At 50.4% G+C, this 26,346-nt stretch overlaps 1 protein-coding gene across 4 annotated transcripts in view; it reads right to left on the bottom strand.

The window, feature by feature from the left end:
- TTC39A (tetratricopeptide repeat domain 39A) overlaps positions 1-25,156 on the bottom strand; it is a 50,646-nt gene extending 25,490 nt beyond the window's left edge. The window contains exons 1-2 of one of the 4 annotated variants that reach the window (XM_061412011.1): positions 25,019-25,156; positions 6,307-6,411 (exon numbers count right to left, since the gene is read on the bottom strand). In XM_061412011.1, coding sequence (XP_061267995.1) covers positions 6,307-6,411; positions 25,019-25,071 — 158 coding nt within the window. In that variant the 5' untranslated portion in view covers positions 25,072-25,156. Of the gene's footprint in view, positions 1-6,306; positions 6,412-6,731; positions 6,923-13,806; positions 13,935-14,126; positions 14,268-25,018 lie in introns of those variants that run through there. The other 3 variants (XM_061412010.1, XM_061412014.1, XM_061412012.1) reach the window with 3 other exon arrangements.
- Between the last annotated feature and the right edge of the window lie 1,190 nt (positions 25,157-26,346).

Here is a 26,346-nt window from a genome sequence, read left to right as displayed (position 1 = left end):
ACACTCCCTTGTTAATTATTTTCCAAATTCCTCAGTGCCAGGCTTCTGCTGGGAACTTCACAGGAGACAGAGATGACTAAGGTTTATAGGCTGTTTATAGACTGTTATAGATTATACGACTTCACACATTTTCCTGCCTTTCTCATTCATAAAACATCTCTGTAAATTAAGTTGCTTTTCTACTTCTGGGTGATTCTCAGGTGATATTATCCTCAGAAGTCAAAGGTTTATGAAGAGAACCAGTCCTAGTAGCTGTCAGGACACCTCCCAGGTCTTTGCTAGAACTGCTTGTTGGAGGGCAGTGGCTTGTGGAAAGGAAGTCGCAGCCTGTCGTGGGGACAGAACTCAAGCTTCAGAATATCTCAGACACAGGCACTAGTTACCAGCTGTGTGATCCTGGTGAGTTCTATAGGCATCTCTGAGCCTCAGGTTTCTCCTCTGTAAAATGGACACAATAATTCTCTCCCAGGAGTTTTGGGTATCCAGGCTGGGGCCACAATGCTGATACTCAAGAAATATGAGTCTAAGTCCCTCTGGGTCCTGCCAGGGTTAAGGGTCATTGCCCTGCATAAAAACTTTCTCCTTTAGGAAGGGTTTCCCTGGCAGCCACAAAGACCCACATCCCAGATAACTCCCTCCCTCAGCCTCTCTAACTCTCATCCTCCTTACCCTCAAGTCCCAGGCCCAGGACTCAGCTCCACTTGCCCAGCCCAGTAGGAAGGACCCTGCCTGGGAAGCTGGCAGGCAAAGTGGAATTTCAAGTCTGTAGTCTGGACTGGGATTCAGGGCACAGAGGTACAACACGGCCCCCCAAGACCTCAGGCACCCCAAGTTTAGTTTGCATTCCACAAAGTTCTTATCTGTGCCTATGGTGACTGGACCGCTGGAAGCAATGATCCCCTTCCCTGTGAGCTAGACCCAGCTCTAGGACACAATGCCCAAGGGGTCTCTGCCAGGCCTAGACCAGCTGTCGAGAGAAGGAGAGCATTGAAGATCCATAGGAAGAGCCGTACGTTGGGGTCGGGGACTCCTCGGCCACCTGGAGGTCCAGTAAGCCCAGTGCCTCCAGCCCTTCCCTCCTCCTGCCAGTAGCCATGACTCGGGCCCTTGTCATCTTTGTCCTCACCATCAGGCTGACTCTGATCCCACCCCTACTGCTCTTTCTGGAGACCTCCCTGCAGTCCCAGTCTAAACCCTGACTTCCAGAGGACCTCTCTGGGTGAGGCTGTTCTAGGCTGGAAGGCAGACAGACCCCCCCCCGCCTCCAAGCCACTCTCCTTCATCCTCATGGAAGCCCCCCAGCGCCTCTCAGACCCACCTTGCTGCACTCCTCTCCAGCTCACTCACCTCCAGGGGCAGTTGTATCCCCAGCCCACCTTCCATCACTCAGCCCTCATTCTTCTGGGACCTACTCCAGCTCTCCCCACCCCTGCCAGGCTGAGTGTCTCTGTTCTTCAAATACACTAGGCCCTCGTTCTCTGCCTGGCCTTTGCACAGGCTGCTTCTCTGCCTGGAAATGCCCTCTCTATCCGGCTGACTCCTTCTCATCCAGCCTATCTCAGCTTAAATGTCACTTCCTCCGGGAAGACTTCCAGGGCTGGCTTCATGGGTATGCCATCTGTGCAGTCACGCAGGGGTCCATGCTTGGTTTAATGCTCTGCTGTCATTGTTTTGAAATCCTTAATAATTTCTAAACAAAGGATTCTACATTTTCATGTTGCAATGCACCCTGGAAGTTATGGGGCTGGGCCTAAAGCCTTCCTGACCGGCCCCTTCCCACGTGAGTTGGGGTCCTCGTACAGCTCTCAGCACCACCCTTTACGGTTTTTCACTGGCTCCCTGAGGAGCGCTGAGGACAGCCCATACCCTGTTCAGTCCTGCAGCCCCAGCACCCCACATGTTGCCATGCACACGAGGTTACTCATGAGGTGCTGCCAAGTGAAATGGTCACGGGTGCCCAACTGCCGCATCCCATGGGTCACACCCTGACCTCATCATCAACCCACAGAACAGCTCTGCTTCTGGAGTCCTGCATGACACACCCAGCCTCCCAACCACAGGCTCCCCACCTTTGCACTCACTCTCATCACTCCCACTGCCTGATCCTCCAGCCCGTCCTGTCTTCCTGACCCCTCAAGCTCCCTCATGTCACCCACTCTCTTGTCAAAACCCTCACTGCTGAGCCTTCCAGCCCCCTGGAGCACTGGCTAGGAGCCTGGGCCCAGAAAACAAGAAACCGCCTACTCTCTCCACAGCGCTGCCACCGAGCAAGAAGGGAGGGAGCCACCACCACACAGACAGGTACAGCCTGAGCTGGATCACCAACCTCAGCCCATCACACTACTCATCAACTTTTCCTCAATCCCTGTCACCCCCTACTCTCAGCAAGGGACTTGACTTCCTCTCTCAAAGGAATCTTAGGGAACTCTTCTGGTGGTCCAGCGGTTAGGAATCTGCCTTGCAATGCAGGGGACGTGGGTTCAATCCCTGGCCGGGGACCACAATGCCATGGAGCAACTAAGCCTGGGTCCTGCAACTGCTGAAGCTCCTGCACCACAATTAGAGAGCTCTCAAGCTGTGACAAAAGATCCCACGTGCCGCAACTGAGATCCGACGTAAACATTCAAGAATGTTTACATCTGTCCCCAACACGCACACCCTATTCTACCTCCTTCCCTCCCACCTGGAAGAGGAGGCAGGCGTGAGACCTCTGTGCCAGATACACTCCTCCACCTGCTTGAGATCCAAGATGGCCCAAGAGGCCCAGGAGCTGAGGGGGGCTGGATTTCAATCGTGGTTCTGTTAGTTATCAGCCATGACCAGTTTTTTCATCAAATGAGTGGAGTAGTGACCATGTTCCAGAGACAGTGCTCAGGGGCAGACATGGAGTGAAGTAAAATAAACTAGAAGCTACTCAAAGACGTGACAAAGGGAAAGCAAAAACTGGGGGTAGGGGTGGGAGTGGGAAGCCTGGTGAGCCCAGTTACTCCCCGAGGGCAAAGTACGGATAACAGTAAATGAGACACATGTGTACAACAGGAACGGTGAATGAAGCTGACCCCCAGCATCTTTCACAGCTTCAGTGGCTACACCTGGGCAGGGGAGGTCATGTTACAGCAAGAATTATTTTCTCTAGACCAGTAGTTCTTCAAAGTGATAGAGAAAGATATCTCCTGTACCTCCCCACACCTCCCTTCTGGAAACATTATTTGGTTGTCACAAGAAGGGGTGGGGTGTATGCTAATGACGAGCACTGTTTGGTGGAGGGGGAGGCTCTTAAGTGTAGAAAGAAAGAAAAGACCCGTTTTTAGAATGGGGCAGGTGCTGAGATAAATAGAGGCTACAGTGTCTCATGAATGAGGTAGAGGTGGCCTCACAGGAAGACTGTTCTCTCTGTGCTGCCTCTAGGGGCCTGAGTTCAGGACTCCCTAGGAAAGTACCCTCCTGAGGTGAGAGCAGGTGAGGCAGCCCCTCAAGGAGGAGGGGGCTTCGAGAGGGAGGAGGGCTTTGGGGGGTGAAGTGGCAGAGAGGAGCTGCTTAGGGACAAGGAGTGACCAGGAGGGAAGGGGAGCCAGGGCGCCTTCCAGAAGTACTGGAAGGTACTCAGTGATGGGGCAGGATGGAGCCTGGCCTGCCTCTGACGATGGCCACGCTCTTAAGCAGAACCGGTCCTGCCCCATCTCAAGCCAGATCCTCTCAGAGAGTGGGCTGAGGTGTGGGGGCATGTGGACCACTGTACGACTCATGTCCACCAAGCCCTGGCACTGCCCCCTCAGAAGCTGGGCCGCTGACCCCAGACAGGACAGCGATGGGTCAGTCAGGTCTAGAGAAACTGAACAGGACTGGCTTGGGGAAAGCAGCAGCCCTGCCCCAGCACTCGCTCTCCCAAGGAGCTGGTGGGGAGGGCGGTTCTGGGGGAGCCAGCTGTGGCAGATGACCACCTAGAGCTGAAAAGAGGGGATTAGGCCAGCAGGCGGCAGACGCGATTAGACCCCACCTCGGCCCCATCTCAACCCCAGGACCCAGGCTGCCAGGGCTCTCTGCCCACGTAGAAGAAGGTGGCGGGGTGCTAGGGTGGGCGTGGCGTTCTTTTCCTGAAATGCTAACATCTGGGGCCCGCTCTCTGCCAGCTCATCCAAAAGCTGATCCCACCAATCACAAGGCTACTTGGGCCAGACCCTCCCATTGGATTTTGAGTGAACTTGCTCTTAAATATGACCAGACAGCCAGCCAGGGACCATGGGTGTTTCAGGAAAGCCCCTCCCCACCACGGTGAGAGGATTCTCCCTCTTAAAGAAAAAAGAAACACTGAGAAAGCCAAGATTATGTAGGAAAAAAAACCAAAATATTTTCAGAAGAGATAATTATTCTGTGATAATAATAACAGCAATAAATACTCATTAGAATGCTTACTACATGCCAGGCCCCATCCTCAGGACACTCATATTTTAAATATAGATATAAAGAACACAGTGCACCCATAAACCAAGAATAAGATGTTTTAGGGAAAAAGAACATTCAGAAAACATTGAGGAGTACTAGGGAATTAATCATATGATTACACACAAAAAAAGAAAAGTCAATGGATTTAATGATAAGGTTGAGGAACTCTCCCAAAAATCGGGGGGGAAAAAGATACAGAAATGCAGTGGGGAGGGCACAGATAAATAGCTCAGAAGAGGACTGGACCAGGAAGCCTAGCGGCTGATGTAAAGAAAGTCCAGGAAAGAGAAACAGAATGTGGAAGGATCACACGAGAGAATTTCCTAGAACTGAGTTTTCAAATAAAAAAATTCCAATTAAACAGACCTATACTCCAGCACATCATTGTGATATTTCAGATTTGCAGGAATAAGAGAGAAGATCCTAAACATGTCTGGAGGAGGAAAAAAGATCCCATGCCACAAAAGAAGAATTAGGATTCTCCTGGCTACAGTACCTGCCAGGAAACAGGGCAGAAAACAATGCCTTCAAAATTCTGAGCAGGAAAGCTTATATTCATGCAACACTCTCTTAGAAAACTTCTAGAGGATGCACTCTAACCAAAGGAGGGAGGATATGGATATGAGAGAAAAAGCCAGGCCAAGCAAACTGGAGAGAAGTAAAGGGGATTCCAGGAGCCAGCTGGAAGGTGGCCAGTAAACAGGCCTGTCCTCCGGGGGACAGGTTTCCAGAAAAAGGAGGGACTGAGAGGGTTTCCCTGATATATGTGAGTATTTAGAGAAAACCTCATGACTTCATGGAGTGGCTATAAAGAGCTCAGGATAAACATATAGCAAATTAGGCAAATGAAAAAAACAAGACAATTATTAACTCCAAAAAGAAAATATAATCTTACAAGGTAAGGTTTATCTCTGCGATGAGCATAATTACATAGCTATAATAATGAAAACACTGATTACTAATTTAGCCAGATATTGTGATACAATGATAGGAGCAGGAGGAAGGAAGGGAGGTGTGGCAGGGGTTTAAGAAAGCTAAGTTCTTGTCAACCATTTGTTGTTTAGCTGCTAAGTCATATCTGATTCTTTCGCAGCCCTGTGGACTGTAGCCTGCTAGGCTCCTCTGTTCATGGGATTTCCCAGATAAGAATACTGGAGTGGGTTGCCATTTCCTTCCCCAGGGGATCTTCCCAGCCCAGGGATCGAACCCATGTCTCCTGCTTTCCAGAGGGGTTCTTTCCCACTGAGCCACCTGGGCAGCCCCTTGCAACCATTAGATGATATGTAAAAGTAAAAAGTAACAGGAGTGAATATCATGGTATGTGAATTATATTTCAACTTAATTTCAGTTTTTAAAAAAAATTGAAAAAAGAGGTAAGTAAAGAAAGAGCAGTCCAAGTGTATTATTTAGAAATAAGGCAGTCAACACTAGAAGAAATGGCTAAACGACTGACTGTCATCATTGCCCTAAAGGCTTCAGTGAAAGCAATTCAAGTCTGTAGTACTCTGGAGGAAAATACCTAAAAGGGGCTATTTTAGAGCCAGACTCTGTAGGACCAAGAAGTCAAAGTGGGAGAAGCCACAAGAACCTGAGGAGAAGGAAGTCACGGTGACCCTGAGGACGGCTTGGTTGTTCTAGGCTATGGAATGGGGATCCTGAGCCATTTTTATGGAATTCTCAGAGGTCGGAGTGACCCAGAAGGCCGAAAGCATTTAGTTACACTGGATTCCTCTCATGTAAGACTTCTGGGTCTCCATCTAATACCCCCATCCCTACACTCACATATGTGCATGCGCGTGCACACACACACACTCACACACACATATACACATCCTCCATCTCCAATCTGGGCTTAAGCCTCACCTGGGCTTGAGGTAGTTGAGTGCTTCTGAGAACTGGTTGGTGAGGAAGAGGTCAAGGGCGGTCATGCACTGGTCCAGGGCCTCATGGAGGCTGCTCACAGGAGTCCTGGTGGGAGAGACACGAGCATGACCCGGAAGCTCTCAAAAGAGCCTTGGTTGAAAGGTTCAACTGTCCTGGCTGGAACAGAGCCTCCCAGCACCCATTTGACCTCCCTGGTGATCCTTGGATGCGTCATGAGCTCCTCCAGGCTGCCCCCTCTGAACTAGGACACAGACAATCTGAACCTACCTCTGAGTATTCCTAAAGGTGGGAGAGGGGAGAGGAAGGAGAATGTCATCTGATACCCAGTGGGGGGATTGGGAAGGGGATGAGGATAGGGTCTTGGGGATTGGTGCAAGGAAGCCTCAGGAATAAATTTATCTTACCTTCCATGCCCCTTTTGACCCATTGGACTTTTCTGCCCCCACTTGGGGGGCACAGCCCACCCACTAAGTTCCACTGCAGTCCTTTTCTTCCTCCTTCTTCTCTAGGCCTTCTCCTGGCCTCCTCTGGCCTGCACTTTAGAACCCCACAGGCACTGTCACAATGGGTTGGAATGGTCAGCCACCCTGTAAGAGCTGCCCAGGGGGCTTTACATTCAAGAGCCACCTTAGCCAATAGCATCTCCAGTATACCTGGCCTCCTTCCAGTCCTTACACCTCTTTTAAAAAAAGTTTATTTGTTTTTATTTGGCTGCACAGGTCTTATTTGCAGCATGCGGGATCTTCAGTCTTTGTTGTGGAGTGCGGGATCTTTGGTTGTGGCATGCAAACTCATAGTTGCAGCATGTGGGATCTAGTTCCCTGACCAGGGGTTGAACCCCAGCCCCCTGCATTGGGAGCACAGAGTCTTAACCACTGGACTACCAGAAGTCCCCCTTACACCTCTTTATAGCTTTATAGCTCTTATCACTCTGTGACCTTTTTTTTTTTTTTAACTTATTTTTGGGTTTATTATCTGTCTCCCTCCACTAAAATATAAGCTTCCTGAGGGCAGGAATCTTCATTTTGTTCACTACTGTATCACCAGTGTCTAGTATCTGGTACAAAATGGGCTTTTGATAAATATAGGTTGTCAGTGAATGAATGAATGAACAAATGAATGAATGAATAAATGAAGAGCCCTGGGTTCTGAGAGCAAATTCCTTATCTTTCTGACCCTGTTTACCATCTAAAAGATGAGAGATGATCCCAAAAGTCCTGTTTGATTTCTTGTGAATGTTTCTTCTCCAAGGGCCTCTTTTACATAGAGAAGATTCCAAAAACAGTCTTGATGATCTTACTGCAAAAAGATCCTTAAAAGTTAAAGTTCCTTCTCCACCAGATAAAGTCCTACACCTATCTTAAGGCCCAGCTGTAAGGACTCTGTGTTGCATCAGCAGAACCTCGCAGGCAAAATGAAGTATGTTTTTTGGTCAAAACTGTTTCTTCTCCCAAATCTGTTCTCCAGATTTCTCATCTCAATAAACAATACCCCGCTATCAAGTTTCCCAAGCCAGAAATATTAGTAGTCATCCTTGACACATCCTCCCACTGGCCTCCGTCATCTGCTCCATCAGTAAGCCCTCTCAGTCCTATCTCCTGAAAATCTCTTAATCCACCTCCTTCTATACCCAGTGGCCTCCAGTCCAGGCCCCTACCATCTCTACCTAGGTCTGATGGGAGACTCCACCTTCTACTCCTGTCCATTCCTAACTCTTCTCTCTGTTACTTCATTTTATTCTGTGCTTCATTTCTCTTCATTCTCTTCTTGGCCATCTCTTTCACTCACTCTATTAGATTTAATTTCTTTATATCTTTCATTTCACTAATTCTCTTTAAGTATGTCTCATCTGGAGAAGGCAATGGCACCCCACTCCAGTACTCTTGCCTGGAAAATCCCATGGTCGGAGGAACCTGGTGGGCTGCAATCCATGGGGTCGCTAAGAGTCGGACACAACTGAGCAACTTCACTTTCACTTTTCACTTTCATGCATTGGAGAAGAAAGTGGCGACCCACTCTAGTGTTCTTGCCTGGAGAATCCCAGGGACGGGGGAGCCTGGTGGGCTGCCGCCTATGGGGTTGCACAGAGTTGGACATGACTGAAGTGACTTAGCAGCATGTCTCATCTGCTGCTTATTCTGTCCACTGAGTTTTTTTAATTTCAATTATTTTATTTTTCACCTTCATAAATTCTACTTGGTTCTTTTTCAAATCTGCTTGGTCATTTTTGGCAGTATTTTGTTCTCTGCTTATTGTTGCAAGTCCGTGTTTGATTTCTTTCCACATTTTAAACACAATCACAGTGTTTCATCACTCTAGGATCGTAGACTCTAATTCTGCTATTTCTTGCTTCTGGTATCTATTGTTCACAGCACCTCGTTTCCTTGTATGTTTCATTTTACCACAAGCTTCTATCTGACTGATCCCAAAGGGATTTTTAAATGAGAACCCACTTCTTCAGAGAGCATTTGCATTCACTTCAGCCAAGTTCCCTGTGGTGCTACCACCCTAAGACCACTTACGTTACTTTTTTGGTTTAGCATTTTCAGGACCACAGAGGTAGTGTATATTCAAACCTGAAATTTGTGTGAGAGCTGACTGGTATGTATAATTTTCTAGGGAGCCCCTTGGTCCCCACCAGAACTGTTGTCTCCCTTTGTGGTGTGTGGGTATTTTTTTCCCAGTCAGTATCCTTACATGCTGAAGACACCCTTGAGGGTGGCACATTCATGTAGTGGTGGGGTGGTAGGGAGGAGAAGCTCCAACTCCTCACACCATTGGGCAGCCGCGAGTCCTTATTTCCCATTCCTTGTCGTTGTTGTTTAGTTACTACATCATGTCTGACTCTTTTGCCACCCTATGGACGGGAGCCCACCAGGCTCCTTTGTCCATGGGATTTCTCAGGCAAGAAAACTGGAGTGGGTTGCCATTTCCTTCTTCAGGGGATCTTCCTGACCCGGGATCAAACCTTCATTTCCTCATCTCCTGCACTGGCAAGTGGATTCTTTTACCACTGAGCTACCAGGGAAGTCCATTCTTTAAGTGTCATTAAAACTCAAGATTCTAGGTTTCTGTAGCTTGTAAATACCACCAGGTTGCTGTGGCTTCATCTTATTTATCGGCCTGATTTCAGCTCCCTTGGCTTGAGGGATTCTTGGCTTGAGGGATTTGTTACTGCAGCAGACTCTCAGGAATGTATGTTAAAGGATGAATGTTGTAACTCATCCAGCATCTAGGTAGTTTTATTAAGGGATAATGTAATAGCCAAAGGTAGCTTTTTAAAACCCAAACCTGACCATGTCATTTCCAGACTTGAAGGCCTTCACTGTCTTCACCCTTAGGATAAAGCCAAAAAGACCCCACTTCATGAGATGGGGACAGTGTCTTCCTTTGCGCCCAAGGCTTAGCCTAATGAGTGGGGTTCAGTCCATTCATCTCTGCTGGTGAATCAGCGAAAAGGCAATGAGTACCCACTGCCCCAGGCACTTAACTGCTGTCCTCTCCTTGAGCGCTCACAAAGCTTTGTGAAGTGGAATTATTATCCCACTTCAGAAGAGGAGACTAAGGCACAGAGAGAGGTGGCTTGGCCAAGGTCACATGCCTGAGCATAGGTTCTAACCCAAGTTTCTGCCTAAGCCAGTGCCCACCAGCTCAGCCCCAGGGAGTCAAGTCCATTGTCCTGGCTTCTGTCCATCTCTAAACAATTTCAGAAACAAGAGCCTACCTTCCCTTTCTGTGCACACCCCACTCCCACTCCCACCACCATCTCTACCCGCATCAAGAGAGAGGTTCTGCGTCCTCAGTCTACCTGGAGAGAAAGATGCACAGACAGACAGACAACACAGAGGCACATATTCCCTTCTTTGGCAGCCTCAGCATCCCTTCCCCTTAACTGTGGTGAGGCAGGTCTGCAGTGACCTCTCCAGACCTGGGGCTAGGCCCTGGGGAAAAGAGACTGGACCCAGACCTGGGCCTGCCCTGAGGGCTACACAAGGCAGAGGCATTGACAACCAGAGTCATCAGGGCTGCGCTCATGGGCATCACAGGGGGCTGACGAGACCAAGAAGTGAGGGTGGGGCAATCAAGGAAGTTGTCTGGGTACAATGGCCCTGAAGTGAGGACTAGATGGACAAAGCAGTCCCAGAAGGGGAACAGAGTGTGAGCAAAGGGCTGGAGGCATGGCACCATAGTGAGGAGGGGGCGCCAACCATCACGGGGCAAGTGTGGAAGACAAGCTTGGCAAGGCCTATAAGTGAAGGAGTGAGGTGGGGGCATCCCAGCTGGCTGGGAAGCTGAGGTGGGCTGGAGACATCAGTCCCACTGGACTTAATAATAGCACTGACAAATACCCATCACTGCCGGGAGAATATCACTTCAAGTTATCTAAATTGATGCCTGCATTATTTCACTCAATCCTCCTACCAGCTCTAGGAGCCAGAAGTTCTTATCTGCATGTGACAGATAAGGAAGTGAAGACAGTGAAAAGAGGAACCTGGTTTCCTGCTCCCAGGAACCTGGGAGAAGACAGAAATACTTTCTGCAAAAGCAATCTGCCAAGCCTTTCCCTTCCCCTGGCTGTGACTGAGGTCCCCACTTCTCTGTAGGCTGTCTCCATGTCTTTAAGGCCTTCCTGCTCCAAGCTCCCAGCTGGGGCCCAGGCCAAAATATTCCTGGGCTCCCAAGTAGTGATGGTGGCCTCCTCTTCTGTGCTGCAGGTGGGGGTGGGTGGGCAGGGAAGTCGAGCTGGACAGAGTGTGGAGAATGGCTAGTGACAACGAACACCAGGATCTTTAGCATAGTGGGAGGGGGCTTGAAGTCAAAGTGAGAAGAGAGCTGAAGGGTGGGAAGGGGTGTCAATCCTGCAGCCATCCCACTCTCCCCTTCCTTCCCCCCCCTCCACTTCAGTCTGCCTGGAAATCACTACCTTAGTGTGTGATGGGCAGAGCTGGGGCACCCTCGTACCTGCTGAAAACAGAAAACCCTCCTACCCAGCCCTCAGTCAGGGTGAGGTGGGTGGGGCAGTGGAGGCAGGGCAAGGCGGTCACTCAGAGCAGACAGGAGTCAGAGCTGGCCTCTACTTCCTGCTCCAGCATTCAGGGGGAACTCTGGCTGAGGGGAACCCATCTATGGGGGACCTGTCACTTTCACAATGACCTTTCTAAACTGCAAATATGACTGGGACTCTGCTTCCAGAGTCACCCTTAGCTGTGCATAAAGCCAGTACCACGTGGCAGGGAGTGATGTGGTGTGGCCTAGGTGGTGTGGAGTTTTGAAATCAGACAACCCTGGACTATAGATGCAGCTTAGCAATCACTTGTTGGAAAAACTTGGGAAAGTTCTTTAACCTCTATGAGCCTCAGTTTCCTCATCAATAAAATGGGAATGACAGTATCTACCTCCCAGTGTTGCTACTAAGAATGACTGAGACAGTGTAAAGGACATTAAAAAGCACTGATGAAATGTTAGCAATTTTTTTCCCTAAGATGTTTCCATCATTTCTTTTACAGAACAGCACCACTTTTATAATGAAACTAAGTAACTTTAAAAATCGAATGCACATGTCCTGCTGCTGCTGCTGCTAAGTCACTTCAGTCGTGTCGGACTCTGTGCAACCCCATAGATGGCAGCCCACCAGGCTCCACCATCCCTGGGATTCTCCAGGCAAGAACACTGGAGTGGGTTGCCATTTCCTTCTCCCATGAATGAAAGTGAAAAGTGAAAGTGAAGTCGCTCAGTCGTGTCTGACACTTTGCTGCTACTCAGCAATTCCACTCCTACCTGGGAACCTGGAAGAACACTCATATATGTGTAAGACAATCATTTGAGAATATTGTTTGAATAACAAGATCCTGGGAACCATCTCAGGTTCAGGTGGACCTTCCTTCCACCTCAGGAAGGCTGGATAAATAAATAAATAACAGTCTCTACATCAGGTGGCATACCACAGGAAGGCAAATGCAGACCAGGGTTTCAAGGATCAAGAGACCTTGATCTCAGAAACCTGAAGCTGAATGAGTAAAAGCAAGTTGCAGAATTATTTATGCTGTATGACTCCATTTACAGAAAAAATTTAAAGAACTACATAATTTTTAGGCTTAAACATACTCAGTAAAAGAATACAAACAGACAGAAAAATGATAAACCAAAATTCAGGATGGTGACTGTCTCTGTAGAGGGAAGGGTAGGGGTGGTCCACAGGGGCTTTGACCATCTTTGCCATGGTTTATTTCTTAAAAAGAATATGAAATAAATGGGGCACAATATTAACATCTGGAAAAGCTTGCTGGCAAGGGCAGAGAGTTCATTTTATTATTGGCTATATTGTTCCGAAGGTTGAAATTATTTCATAATTTTTGAAGTGATGGAGATTTAAATGTTGGTTTGTTCACCACTGCCCCTCACACATGGAGCTGGGCTTTTGCCCCTGCTCTGCTCAGACCCCACCAGAATGCACTGACTGGGACCAGATGGACCTTGAGGGCACGCAAATGGGCAGGTATGGTTTAGTAGGAGGATGACCTGCCAGTGCAGAAGGGCAAGCTCATTGCCCTGAAGGCCCAAGGAGGGGCCAGAGGAGCCTAGAGTTGTAGAGGGGACTGCAGGGATGTGAGGGTGCAAGGAAGAAGATGAATGAGGGTTCTAGTCTGGGGGTTCAGGATTCTTTGATAGGTGCCCTGCTCCACACCTGCCTTTTCTCCTAAAAATCATTTTTCTTGGCCCAGTGGGGGTGATGCTCAGGGCTGGGCAGACAGACTTAACTAGCTTCCAGATTTACAGAGACCAGCCCAGAGAAGGAAGGGAACAGCCAGCTCAGCCTCCCTGTATTTTCCAAAGGAGGGACCAGAATTCTAGAGAGGATAAAGGACTTGGTCAAAGTCATACAAAACGTTGCCTGACTTACCAGGCAACCCTTCCCCAGGACAGGGAGTCCCCCAGCCACCCAACTTCCAAGCCTTCAGTCTGGAACACACAAGGGCCCTGTGGAGGCCTCCAGCTGACAGGTGGCACCAGCCTCGTCACCTCCCTATTCATGTGTTAGCCCTGAGGCCCTACGCAAATACTGTCCTGTTGGCCAGGCTCCAGGCAGAATGGCACCCCTCCCAGCTCACCTGGGCCGGATCTCCACCCAACAACTTCCTAGCAGCTCAGGCTCCCAGCCCCTACCAGTGGGGCCCACGAATGGCAAAGAGCTGCTCACTGCTGCGGGGCAGTGTAGGGTCCCACAGGTTCCTCAACGGGGTGCGGTGGCAATGAACACCAGTGCCACGTTGAAAGTGACAACGCCCACCTTTACTACCCCTGTTCCTGTTGTGCCCAGGAGCCCCGGCCGCTTCCTAGCTTAGCCTTTTAACTCCTTCGAATATCCCTGAAGATGAAGTAGTGCCTGGCATCCGACACTGCTGGTTTCAAATCCCAGGCCCACTTCTCACCTTCTGGGAGACCTAAGTCATCTAAGAGCTACTGGCTAAGGTCCCTCACCTGTAATGGAGGTGATGATGGGGGGCTCAGGTGTAAACGCCAGGCGGGAGGGAGAAAGCTCTGACGTGGCTGTGGCCACAGCTTCCGACAAAGTTGGGACCCCGAGGGGAGTGACCGGCCCAGGGTCCCCGGGGCCTCCACCTTCCCCGCTCAGTCCCCTTCCCGCTCCCCGGCTGCGGCGGTGGCGCCGGGAGGCAGGGGCTGGAAGCCGCAGTGCGGGCCGCGGGGGAGGCCGGGCCCGGCGCCGCCCCCCGCCCCCCGCCCCCAGTCCCGGCCCGGCCCGGCCAGCGCTCCCTCGGGCCGCCCCGCCGGGCACTTACCCCGCAGGTAGGGGGCCCGGGGCGCCGGCCGTGGTCATCGCCGAGTGGGGCGGGCACCGTGCCCCCGCGGACGCCAGCCGCGGCCCAGGTGCTGCCGCCGGAACCCCGAGCGGGCGCTGTGCGGCCGAGCCGCGGACGCGGCGCCCGGGGAGGGGCGCGCCGGGGGCGGGGAAGGCGGCGGGGCCGGGCCGGGCCTCGGTCTGCCCACCCGCGCAGTGGGGCCAGGCCGCCGCCCGCCCGCGGCCGACCGCAGACGCGGGGTCTGCAGTGGGCGCGGGTGGGAGGGCTGCCTGGGGCCGGCGAAAGGCGCCCCCTACACCCCCCATCCCCGCCCTGACAGAGAGAGCCGGGGCGCCCAAGGTCTGCCCTGCCCATGCCCGAGAACCCTTTGCGCTCAATCCCCCTGGAGGGCGGGCTCACGCCTTCCTCACGGAGCCCCAGCAATCTGGGCCCAGAAAGTTCTCCTAGACCTGAGGTCCACCTCCCTGCCACTCTCCCATCCCCACAGCGCCCGCCTCTCAGCGCCCCTGACCTGAGCCCTTCATCATCCTACTGCATTGGTTGGGGGCAGTCATGCAGAGAAAGACCTGGATTTTAATCCCACCCATTTGCCCACAGCTTGGCTGTGCTTCTCTGTGCAGGAGACCAGAAGGCAGAAAATCATGCCATTTAGCACTCACTGCCAGCCAGCAGTTCGCACTTGCCTCCCCAAAGAATCTTCATAACTACCATTTTACAGATGGAGAAACTGAGGCACAGAGTTCATGTGACTTGCTCAAGGGCACTCACCTAAAAAATGGCAAGTTGTGATTGGAACTCAACCCTCCTGACTCCACACACTCTTGCCTTCTTGGCCCCCTCTCCCCTGAATCCCCAGGGCCTATGTGGGGTCACCCATAACACTTCAGATGCCTACTGTGTGCCCAGCCCTCAGGTATATGTCTAGGACCAGAGTTAAGTTAAAGCCTACCAGGCCTCCTGGCAGAAGAGCCACTGGCCCATGAAGAGTTAACCAGCGGCCACCTCCAGGCTCCAGATGCTCTTGATCATGACTCATCAGAGCACGTGGCTGCCATTAGAGCTGTCCCTTCACAAAGGCAGGGGACAGAGGGAGGAGGGGCTCCAACACCCCTGGATCAGCCCTGAGCTCCAGGATGTCAGAAAGGGAAATAGGAGGAGCCTGTAGAAGCAGCCATGTTAGAAAGAGGGCTTGGACTAGGTCCTGGAGGAGCCAGGCAGATTGGGCCCGGTGGCAGAGGGGAGAGGCTTTGGGGACAACTGTTTAAATCTAAGCAGGTTGCCTGGAAAGGTAGTGAGTTCTTATTCTGTCCATATGTGAGCAGAGGCCAGATGCTCAAAGCAAGGGCCATCACACCTCTGGGATTCTGACATAGGCATGGAAAAGCTATTTAACTACAAGGAGCAGACTATGATAACATCCACCATCATCTTTAGAAGTCTGGGTAAATAAGAATGCTACAGAAGTTGGAGGAGTCTGAGGCTTACTAGAGAAGGTGGACACAGAGTTGAGTTTTGAAGTTTATATTGTTTATACACAAGGAAGTTGTAGAAAGGATGTACCAGACGGGGACATGGGTCAAAGAGCGTGGAAGTGGCAAAGGCACATTGATGACAGCTGGAGTTTGTGAAGCTGGTGAGAAGCCCAGCAATGTGTTAAAGAGGAGCCTGGGTGAGGAGGCTGGTGGAGGAGACTCAGATGGTGGTGGGGCGGGGAGTGTCTTGTCACATGCCATGCACCTTCAGGTCTCTAGGCATTGGTACACAGAGTTCCCTCTGCCTGGAACACACCTTCTTCCTTGTTATGGATTATTCATTTGTTTAACCAAGGGACAATCCAAAAGCATATAATTGATAGGCTTTTTTTAAAAAAAAGAATACAAATTTATCAATATAAAATTTAGAGGGTCCTCCCAGAGCTTTGGAAGGGGCCAAGTAAGTGAGGAGTTCTGAAGCTTTATGCTACCTTAGCTTCAAAGTAAATCTTTAGTTGTACTTGACCAACATTTATTAAAAACCTGCCATGTGTGAAAGAAAGCTCCTACTCACCCTGAAGGTTTCAGTTCAGATGCATCCTCTTCCAGGAAGCCCTTCCTCCCTAATGGGGGCAGTAGCTTCCTGGGCACACACTGCTCTAACCCATTCTGACCTCCCTATGACCTGGGGCGAACACCATCTGTGTGGTGGGGGTGGGGTGGGGTTTGTATGTGACTGTCTCTGCCATCAGACTGGGAGCCTCTGGGTCTGGTCAGACATCTCTGTGTCAGTGCCCAACTAACCACCAAAAACTTGAAAACTGGGCCTAGCACTTTACCATTTTCCTCTCAGGTAATGATTACAATAATGACTGACATTCATCACAGGCTTATTATGTGCTGTATATGTTAAGTATATAACGTGGATTATCTCATTTTAATGTACACATTTAACCACCTCTCTGAGCTTCAGTTTCTTCCTCAGTAAAATGGAAATTCTGCCTGCTTCAAAGGGTCATTTGAAGATTAAGAATTCCTATGTGTAAAATGCCCAGGATGGTGCCTGGCATGTGCTGTTTAAGTGCTCTGATGCTGGTGGTGGTGGGGCCAAGGTAGATGCTATTATTCTCCACCTTGTACAGATGAAAACTGGGGCTCAGCTCTGCCTTCAGAGCTGGAACTCTGTCTACACCACAATAGTAGCAGTGATGCTGGAGCCACTCACCTGGTGGATCAGAGCATCAGAGTGGCCTATCCTTCAGGAGGGCTCCACCCAGGCAGTTCCCAGCCCCCAGGAACTCTGGCTCAGCCCCAGACCCGGCGAGTCCGTGAGTTACCATTATTTCCACCTCCCAACTCAGGTGACCTTGCTCAGGTCATCTACTAATTTCCAGGGGACCAGGAGAGCGTCTTGAGTCCTGGGTTCCTTCCTCCCCTGCCAGGGGACCTTTTTTTCTGGTGCTTTGTGCCTAGGAAATGGTGGGCCTGCTTTCCTCTTTCATTTTCTCCCCAACCAGCAAGAGCAAGCAACTGGGCTCACTGCACTTCTCAGTGGCCCTGAGAAGCCTCATATAGACTAATTCCACTGATACCATCTCTCAGCTTAAGAAGACCTTCAGGGAATTCCCTGGTGGTCATATTGTCACCCTGCTTATTTAATTTATATGCAAAGTACATCATGAGAAACGCTGGGCTGCAGGAAGCACAAGCTGGAATCAAGATTGCCGGGAGAAATATCAATACCCTCAGATATACAGATAACACCACCCTTATGGCAGAAAGTGAAGAAGAACAAAAGAGCCTCTTGAAGAAAGTGAAAAAGGAGAGTGAAAAAGTTGGCTTAAAGCTCAACATTCAGAAAACTAAGATCATGGCATCCAGTCCCATCACTTCATGGAAAATAGATGGGGAAACAGTGGAAACAGTGCCTGACTTTATTTTTCTGGGCTCCAAAATCACTGTGGATGGTGATTGCAGCCATGAAATTAAAAGACACTTGCTCCTTGGAAGAAAAGCTATGACCAACCTAGACAGCATATTCAAAAGCAGAGACATTACTTTGCCAACAAAGGTCCGTCTAGTCAAGGCTATGGTTTTTCCAGTAGTCATGTATGGATGTGAGAGTTGGACTATAAAGAAAGCTGAGCGCAGAAGAATTGATGCTTTTGAACCGTGGTGTTGGAGAAGACTCTTGAGAGTCCCTTGGACTGCAAGGAGATCTAACCAGTCCATCCTAAAGGAGATCAGTCCTGGGTGTTCATCGAAGGGACTGATGTTGAAGCTGAAGCTCCAATTCTTTGGCCACCTGATGCAGAGAGCTGACTTATTGGAAAAGACCCTGATGCTGGGAGGGATTGGGTACAGGAGGAGAAGGGGACAACAGAGGATGAGATAGCTGGATGGCATCACTGACTCAATGAACATGAGTTTGAGTGAGCTCCGGGAGTTGGTGATGGACAGGGAGGCCTGGCGTGCTACAGTTCATGGGGTCGCAAAGAGTCAGACACGAACTGAATTGAACTGAACTAGTGGTTAGGACTCAGCATTTTCACTGCTGGGGTTTGAGTTCAGTCCCCAGTCAGGGAACTTGTTTTTCAGTTGCTAAGTTGTGTCCGACTCTGTGACCCCATGGAGAGCAGCATTCTAGTCTCCTCTGTCCTCCACTATCTCCTGGAGTTTGCTCAAATTCATGTCCATCAAGTAGGTGATGCTATCTGACTAATATCCTGCAAGCTGCATGGTGTGACCAAAAAAAAAAAAAAAGCCTTCAATAACTAACCTCCTCAGAATGCTCTAGAAAGTTCCACAGTAGCTTTATCTCCCATCCTACAGATGAGAAAACTGAGGATTGAACCAAGGGTGACTTGGACTCAGGTCTAAGCATGCCTTAAACCAAATTTCAACTGTATCCTATACAGAAAGTGTGTGGAAATGGGTGGGGGAGATGTCACACAAAAAGGGGTCTGAGCACGTGAAAAGTGATGCCACTGTAGAAGGAGCTTAAGCTGTGAAGTCAGCTCTGCCTCTGCCCCTCTGAATCTCAGTCTTCCCATCTATAAACCTGCGGTCACAGTGGCCACCTCTCAGGCATGCTCATAAGCTTGCCAAGCATTACTCAGGGACCCCGGTCCCCTCCCCTCTTCATAGCTGCGTTTTCGGTGCCTTTCTCCAGGCCCCTCCCTTACATGGAGCATCCCACCTCCACTGTCTCTAAAACCCAGAACTACCCCTCAGACCCTAGAGCCCTCCCAACCCAGCTGAGCTGGTGACTGTGAAGCTGGTTTTCCTTAGAGTGAGTGAGTGAGTGAGCTCCACCCAGCAGGTTACAGGCTTGAGCTCGTTAATAATTCACAGGTAAACAGGCTCATCCACAAAGGGCCCTGGAAGAGGGCCAAACCAGTCACAGGTCTTCAGTATTCCCCTGAGAGAGGCCCTTAGGGAGGACTAGGCCTGCTCCTTGGGCTGCCCCCCTCCCTCCCCATGGACTCTGGTCCTCACTAGCTGTGTAATCTTGGACAAGTTACTGCCTCACTCTGGCCCTTAGTTTCTCTCTCCCCACCAAATATAAAAGGAAGAGAAGGTTGGACCAGGAGGTCAAGGGCCCTCCCTGCTCTGATGTTCTTGGTTTCTGGGATTTGAGCTCTTTTTCAAAAGTCTGGTCCCCCAGAGCTGCCAAAGGTGGGTCTAAGAAAGGAACGCCCCGTCAGGCACAAAGACCAAGAACAATTTTGAATGAAAAGAAGATGCAGAATGCTAATGAGGGGTTTCTGGCATTGAGTGGCATCCTGTCAGAGGTCAGAGCTGCAGAATCAGGAAGATCCAGCTGGACTCCCAGCCCCACCATGTCCTAGCTGTGCGGCCCCCAAGCAAGTCATTCTACTGGCTTTAGTCAGGGCAGGGAGGGAGTGTTTTTGAGAGCAGGTTTGCAAGCTGGGGCTTATACCCCACCTCTGACACCCTGGAACAGTGATCTTGTCTTTGAAATGGGGATGTTGACGGCACCAACCTCACTGGGTTGTTGTAAGGATTAAATGAGATAATAGACATAAAGCTCTTAGAATGGGCCTGGTCATTATTCTTTGAGCTTTAGTTTCTTCACTCATAAAGCAGGGATAACAAGACTGACATGAGCAATAAAATAAGCAAATGGACCTGAAAGAGTTTTGGAACCCTGCAAGGCTAGCCAGAGAACAGGGACTTCCCCTATGACATGCACCCAGACCTGGCCAGGACCACAAGGGCAACACCCACTGGACATCTAATACCTCCCTCAGGGCGAATGTGCCACCTCACTGCTGGTCGGAGTAGAAAGTGGCACTATCTTTCTGAAGGGTAACTGGAATTATGGGCTGAGAGCCTTAGAAAGATGACCAGTAACACCTGGGCAGCAATCATATCTTAAGAAATAATCATAGACACAAAGATTTATGGTATGTGGATGTTCATCACAGTATTTCTTATAATAAAGATATAGCTGGAACTCATTTAAATGCCCATAGATAAGGAATTAGTTCAATGAATTATACTGAACTATTCTGCAGGTGCTAAATTTATAGAGAATTTATTTGCCTGGATGACTGCATTGTCCCCTGTTTTCTCTGCTCTCACCCATGTCCCTTTATTGTCTACCCTGCACACAGCTCCAGCCCTACTTGATCAGACCATGTCACTCTTCTGTTCACACCTCTGCACTGGCTCCCCATGGTGCTCAGTGCAAAAGTTAAAGTCTTCCCTAGCCCTCCTGCCCCGCTGTCTCTCTCTCTGGTGTCATCCTCCTTTACTCTCTGATTCAGCCACACTGGCCTCCTTGTTCTTCTCCAAATATGTCAGGCATGCTACCACCTTGGGCCATGGTATCCTCACCAGGGGTTTAGAATCGGAGGGGCCACATGGTGCCTCCCACATCAGAGCCCTCTCCCACCCTGTGCAGCTGCCCTTGGCCAAAGCAGGTAAATCAGAATCCTGGGGTCAGGAGCTTCAAGAACGTAAAACTTGGCATTTTAAATCATGAGTCTGACGATCACAGATGCCTCAACTCACAGAATCTGAGAATCCCATAGTTGAAAATTCAGCACTGGCCTTGAGCCCAGATCCAGAGCCGAGGAAGGGACCCCTTAACAGCCCAAGGATTCCAGTCATCAAATTTGACACTCCCTATCTGGAGGCATCTTAGAGCTCCTTGAACTCAGGCTCAAACTGAGAGTAGGAAACCTGTCCACGGCAGCCCCAGCAGGCCCCTGGCCTCTTCAGCAAGGTCCCTCCATCCCTGGGGCAGCCATCTGTCCCACAGCAGCTCTGCCACTGAATTACTCTCTTAAAAGCATCCTGCCTTCTTGCACTTCCTCTCCTACAGGAGCAGCCATGGTGGGGGGCATGTACTGGTATGACTAGTAAGGGACTTTGTTTGTAGGCCAAGGAGGTGGCCGTCACTATATTAAGAAGCACAGGCATCATTTCCCTCTTCTAACAGTTCCCGGCTTCCCAGTTCTGGTGCCTACAATCACACCATTGGCTCCCAAACCTTCCTTTTTTTTTTTTTTAAAGATTCATTTATTTATTTATTTTAGACTGTGCCGGGTCTTTGTTGCTGCACACAGGCTTTCTCTAGCTGTGGTGAGCGGGGGCTCCTCTTCATTGTGGTGGCTTCTCATTGCTGCGGCTTCTCTTGTTGTGGAGCACGGGCTCTAGACACACAGGCTTTAGTAGTTGTGGCATGTGGGCTCAGTATTTGAGGCTCATGGGCTTAGTTGCTCTGTGGCATGTGGGATCTTCCTGGACCAGGGGCTGAACTTGGTCCCCTACATTGGAAGGCCGATTCTTAACCACTAGACCACCAGGGAAGCCACTAAACCTTTCTGAATCCCCTCTGTTCAACGCAAATACCATAGACCGAGGATTCCCTTGTAGCAGTGAACTCACATTTACTGATCACCAAATCTGCCCCAGTGGCTGTCTGTCAGGTCCTTTACCAATGTGGCTTCACCAGGTCTTGCCACCGCTCAGTGAGCAGCTATTGTTTCACAGATGAGTAAACTGAGGCTCACGTGGGTCAGGCAGCTGAATCAGGGTCATAGAGCCAGTATGTACATGATAAAGCGGGGGCTGAGCACCTTCCCAAGCCCTTTACCCTTTGGCCAGGCTGTGGGAGACAAGGCAGCGTGGTGGGTGAGGGCCGAGGGTGAAGAAGTCACAGGCCTCAAGCTGAGAGAATGGAGACCCGGTTTGTTGCCTCAGGTGAGAGACTCTGTAAGGGCATCTGGGAGTCAGAATTTTCTGGGTATTTGTGACCACCAAGTTCCAGCTGAGGTAGAAAGCCAGGCATGTTCAGGTCCTCACCTACACTTCTCACTTAGGGGGCTACAAGACATAGCACAACTGGGTTCTTACAGGAGGGCAGGCGGGCAAGAAATCCACATGGACCCAGCTGCTCCTCATCCCCTCAGCCAAGCAATCTCACCCTTGTCATAAATCATGCCCCCATGTTCTCATCAAAACCGAAGCATACTGTGCTGGGCTTCAAGGACATGGGGGTAGATGAACCCTGTCCCTTCTTCATATGTACAGGGGAGACAGAAGGGGGTGACCATGACCCAGTGTTAAAATGCTCTGTCTTCTCAGCAATATCCTTTCTCCACGGGTAGCAGGGTCAGCTTTAAATATGTAAATCCCCTCCCTAATGCCCTCTGCTCCTGCTGCTGCTGCTGCTGCTGCTAAGTCACTTCAGTCGTGTCTCCCAATACACAATAAAATCCAAACTCTGCCTTCTTCTGGGTAGCCTGCCTCCTGAATCCTCAATGACACACACACCTCTCTGTTCTTCAGACACATCTCAGGCTTTGACAGGAAATGTCCTCACTGCTGGAAATGCTTTGGGCATAATGGATTTTACTGTCCATCACATTGCTTTATTTTAAGCCACATACACGTGTGTGTGTGTGCATGTGTTTGTGCTCAGTCATGTCTGACTCTGTTACCCCATGGACTGTAGCCCTCCAGGATTATGTCCACAGGATTATCCCAGCAAGAATACTGGAGTGGTTTGCCATTTCCTCATGGCTGAATCACTTTGTTATACACCAGAATCTAAATACAACATTGTAAATCAACTATACTTCAATTAAAACAAACACACAAACAAAAATACCCAGAAAAATCAAACCTATGATATTAGAAGTCAGGATAGTAGTTACCTTTGTGGGCTTGCCCCTGGGAGGGGCACAAGGGAGACACTGGGGGTGGTAATGGTCTGTGTCCTAATCTGGGTGCTGGTTACATGGGTACTGGTTACCTTGTGAAGAGTCATTGAGCTCTGTACACTTAAAGTGTGTGCATTTTTCTGTACGTATGCTACCCTTGAATTAAAAGTTTATTTTAATAGTAAAAAAAAATTTAAAGAAAAGAGGTCATCTAAAGTTGAATCTTATGGGGTGACTGTCAGGAGTGGTAGATGGCATTCCAGGCAGAGGTAGCCCTGAGCAGCTTAGCACAGTTGTGAGAGTCCTACAAAGCCAGCCGTTGTTGCTGGACCAGAATGAGGGTCACGGAGTGATAGGAAGTGGGCCTGGGCAGGTCACAGCCCCTCCCCTGGAGAGTCTTGACCTTTCACCACTAAGTGATAGAAAGCCACAGAAGAGTTTTAAAACAGGAGAAAAGGGAACCCTCTTACACTGTTGGTGGGAATGCAAACTAGTACAGCCACTATGGAGAACAGTGTGGAAATTCCTTAAAAAACTGGAAATAGAACTGCCTTATGATCCAGCAATCCCACTGCTAGGCATACACACTGAGGAAACCAGAAGGGAAAGAGACACGTGTACCCCAATGTTCATTGCAGCACTGTTTATAATAGCCAGGACATGGAAGCAACGTAGATGTCCATCAGCAGATGAATGGATAAAGAAAGCAGTGGTACATATACACAATGGAGTATTACTCAGCCATTAAAAAGAATACATTTGAATCAGTTCTAATGAGGTGGATGAAACTGGAGCCTATTATACAGAGTGAAGTAAGCCAGAAGGAAAAACATCAATACAGTATACTAACGCATATATATGGAATTTAGAAAGATGGTAACAATAACCCTGTGTACGAGACAGCAAAAGAGACACTGATGTATAGAACAGTCTTATGGACTCTGTGGGAGAGGGAGAGGGTGGGAAGATTTGGGAGAATGACATTGAAGCCTGTAAAATATCATGTAAGAAACGAGTTGCCAGTCCAGGTTCGATGCACGATACTGGATGCCTGGGGCTAGTGCACTGGGATGACCCAGAGGGATGGTATGGGGAGGGAGGAGTGAGGAGGGTTCAGGATGGGGAACACATGTATACCTGTGGTGGATTCATTTTGATATTTGGCAAAACTAATACAATTATGTAAAGTTTAAAAATAAAATTAAAAAAAAAAAAGAAGGCAGAGTTTTAAAACAGAAAAATGACATGGTCTGGTTTTTGATTTAGAAAAGACCAGTCTGAAGGATGGTCAGGAAATGTAAAAGTTAGGGGCTGTTGCAATAGTCCAAGAAGAATGTACAGCTTCGAGAGTCATCAAGAAGCTAAAATCAGCAGAGCTTGGAGACCAGGGTGGAGGTGAGGGAGGGAGGTGACAGAGATGACTCCCAGATTCCAGGCTTGGGCAACTCAGTGGATGACTATGCCCTTCACTGAGATGGGAACACAGGAGGAACAGGTTTGAGGGTGGGATGTGAAGTTTGATTTGGGGCTTTCTGAGTTTGATGTGCCAACAGGACAGTCAGATTGCCCTTCTCCAGGGCGTAGCAGGGTGAGCTTTAAATATACAAAAGAAAGGAATTTGGGGTCAAAGCTCAGAAGAGAGGCCAGGGCTGTCCCCTCTTCCCCTTCTCATGAGAACACATCTGGAGATACCAACTCACCCAGGAGTTGGGGGTGACACACAGGGTGATGACATACCCCTGAAGGGCTGACTGGGAGGAGCTGTGGTGCACATGGATGCCCACTTGGACCTAGGATTTCCCTCCAAACTGCTGCCCCAGATGTGGAGGGTGAGGGATGTGAGCAGCCCTGCTGGAGGAGAGGCGCAGCTGCCCACACCTGACTCCCAGTACGGCCCAGGTCCAGCTCACCTGAGTTGCCCTCACCGGTGAAGCACCGGAAGCGGGGCTTGGGGTGATGGGTGGCATCTCTTCCCTCCCAAGCCCAGCCCTGCTGGGGGCCATAACACCGAGCACGCGGCACGTGGGGCGGGTGGTGGTGAGAGGCAGTGGGCTGCCCCTCCCGGGGCCCTCCGGCCGTTACCCCGCGCCCAGCAACCCGCACGCTGCCGTCGCCTGCTGTGTCCCGTCAGCTGTCCCTCTGTCGGCTGCCGTCCCGCAGTCCCACTCGGGCCTCCCGCCGAGTCCCCACCCCCGCCTGGTACCTGTAGTCGGTTTTCCCGGCGGCCGCCCCCTTCCAGGCGGTCAGAAAGGCCATGGACGCGGGCCCGACTCGGAGGGGGCGCGGGCGGCCCCTCGCGGCGGCGGCTGCAGTAGCGGCGGCTCGGGTGGCCGCACCTGGACGGAGTGGGCGGGGCGGGCCCCGTGGCTCCTCCCCGCCCGGCCGGGCGCCTCCCTGCCTGACCGGGGCGTTGGTGTCCAAGAGCCGACCTGCGGTCCCAGGGCGAGAGCACTCCCGTCCACGGCCGTCGAGACAATGAGAAACTGAGCCCCCTCCCCCCACCCTAGGGATTTGTCCAAGGTCACACAGAGAGCCAGTGGCAGCGCTAGGACCTACCCCGGGCGCCTCCACTCCCAGTATTGAGCCCGTACTCCGTATCGAGGGGTGATGGCGTCACCAATGCCTTTCCCACCTGCCTAAGTGCAGAACCGGCCTTGCCAGGGCTGTACCTGAATGGGGTCAGGGGCTTGGCGCTGTCCTCAAAGTGCAGGGCACAGAGCAGGAGGGGCGGGCAAGGAGCGGACAGGAGGACAGGAGTGTGGGAGTGCAGGCTGCTAGCGGAGCAAGGCCCTGGGACATGGCCCTGCTCACAGACTTCTGGCTCCCTGCCCCTGTTGGAGGTGGGAGACAGAGGCGACTGAATCTGTCTCCAGCACATACTTTCTTTGGAACCCCATATTTTGTCTTAGGTAATGTACCTTTTCACTTTTTATTTAAAAACAGTAATAAATAGAAGAATCAGCTCTGGAGCAAGTGAGCCCCTGGCAGTGCAGCCCAGCAGGTTGCATGGGGGTGGGGAGGGTGGGAGCTCGACTAAGGGTGAGGAGCAACGGAGCAGCTTGAGGTAATCGAGAAGGATCACTCCAAGGTGGAGTGTGTAGGATGGATTCAGGGGTCCCTGGAGACTTCTCTCTGTGAGGGAGTAGGGGGAGGTGAACAAAGGTCAGGCGGGCAAGATGGCAATGGGACCAGTTCTGTCTCCCTTTGGGCTGGGTCTGTATCCTAGGTCTTGAGCAACACAATTGATACATCAAATGGTGACTAATTGTAATGTGCCAAACCCTAAGCCAGGTGTTTTATACAAATTTTCATTTAATTTCATCTTATTAAATACTCACCCCCCATTTCAGTTGATGAAACTGAGGTTCAGAATGGTTCGCTGACTTCCCTGAGACCAAGCCTTACAAGATCTGTCTGCTCCATCTGGTGCTCCCCCAACCCTGCCTGTGGCCTACAGGTGGGCAGGGCACGGAGTGGGAGTCCTGGTCAAAGCAGAGGGCAGAAGCCTCAAGGCTCACCTGGGCAGTTTCT

Source organism: Bos javanicus, chromosome 3 (assembly GCF_032452875.1).
Source record: "Bos javanicus breed banteng chromosome 3, ARS-OSU_banteng_1.0, whole genome shotgun sequence".
NCBI classification, from domain to species: Eukaryota; Metazoa; Chordata; class Mammalia; order Artiodactyla; family Bovidae; genus Bos; species Bos javanicus.
Note: the sequence above shows the minus strand (reverse complement) of the source record. Positions and strands in the feature narration are given on the sequence as shown.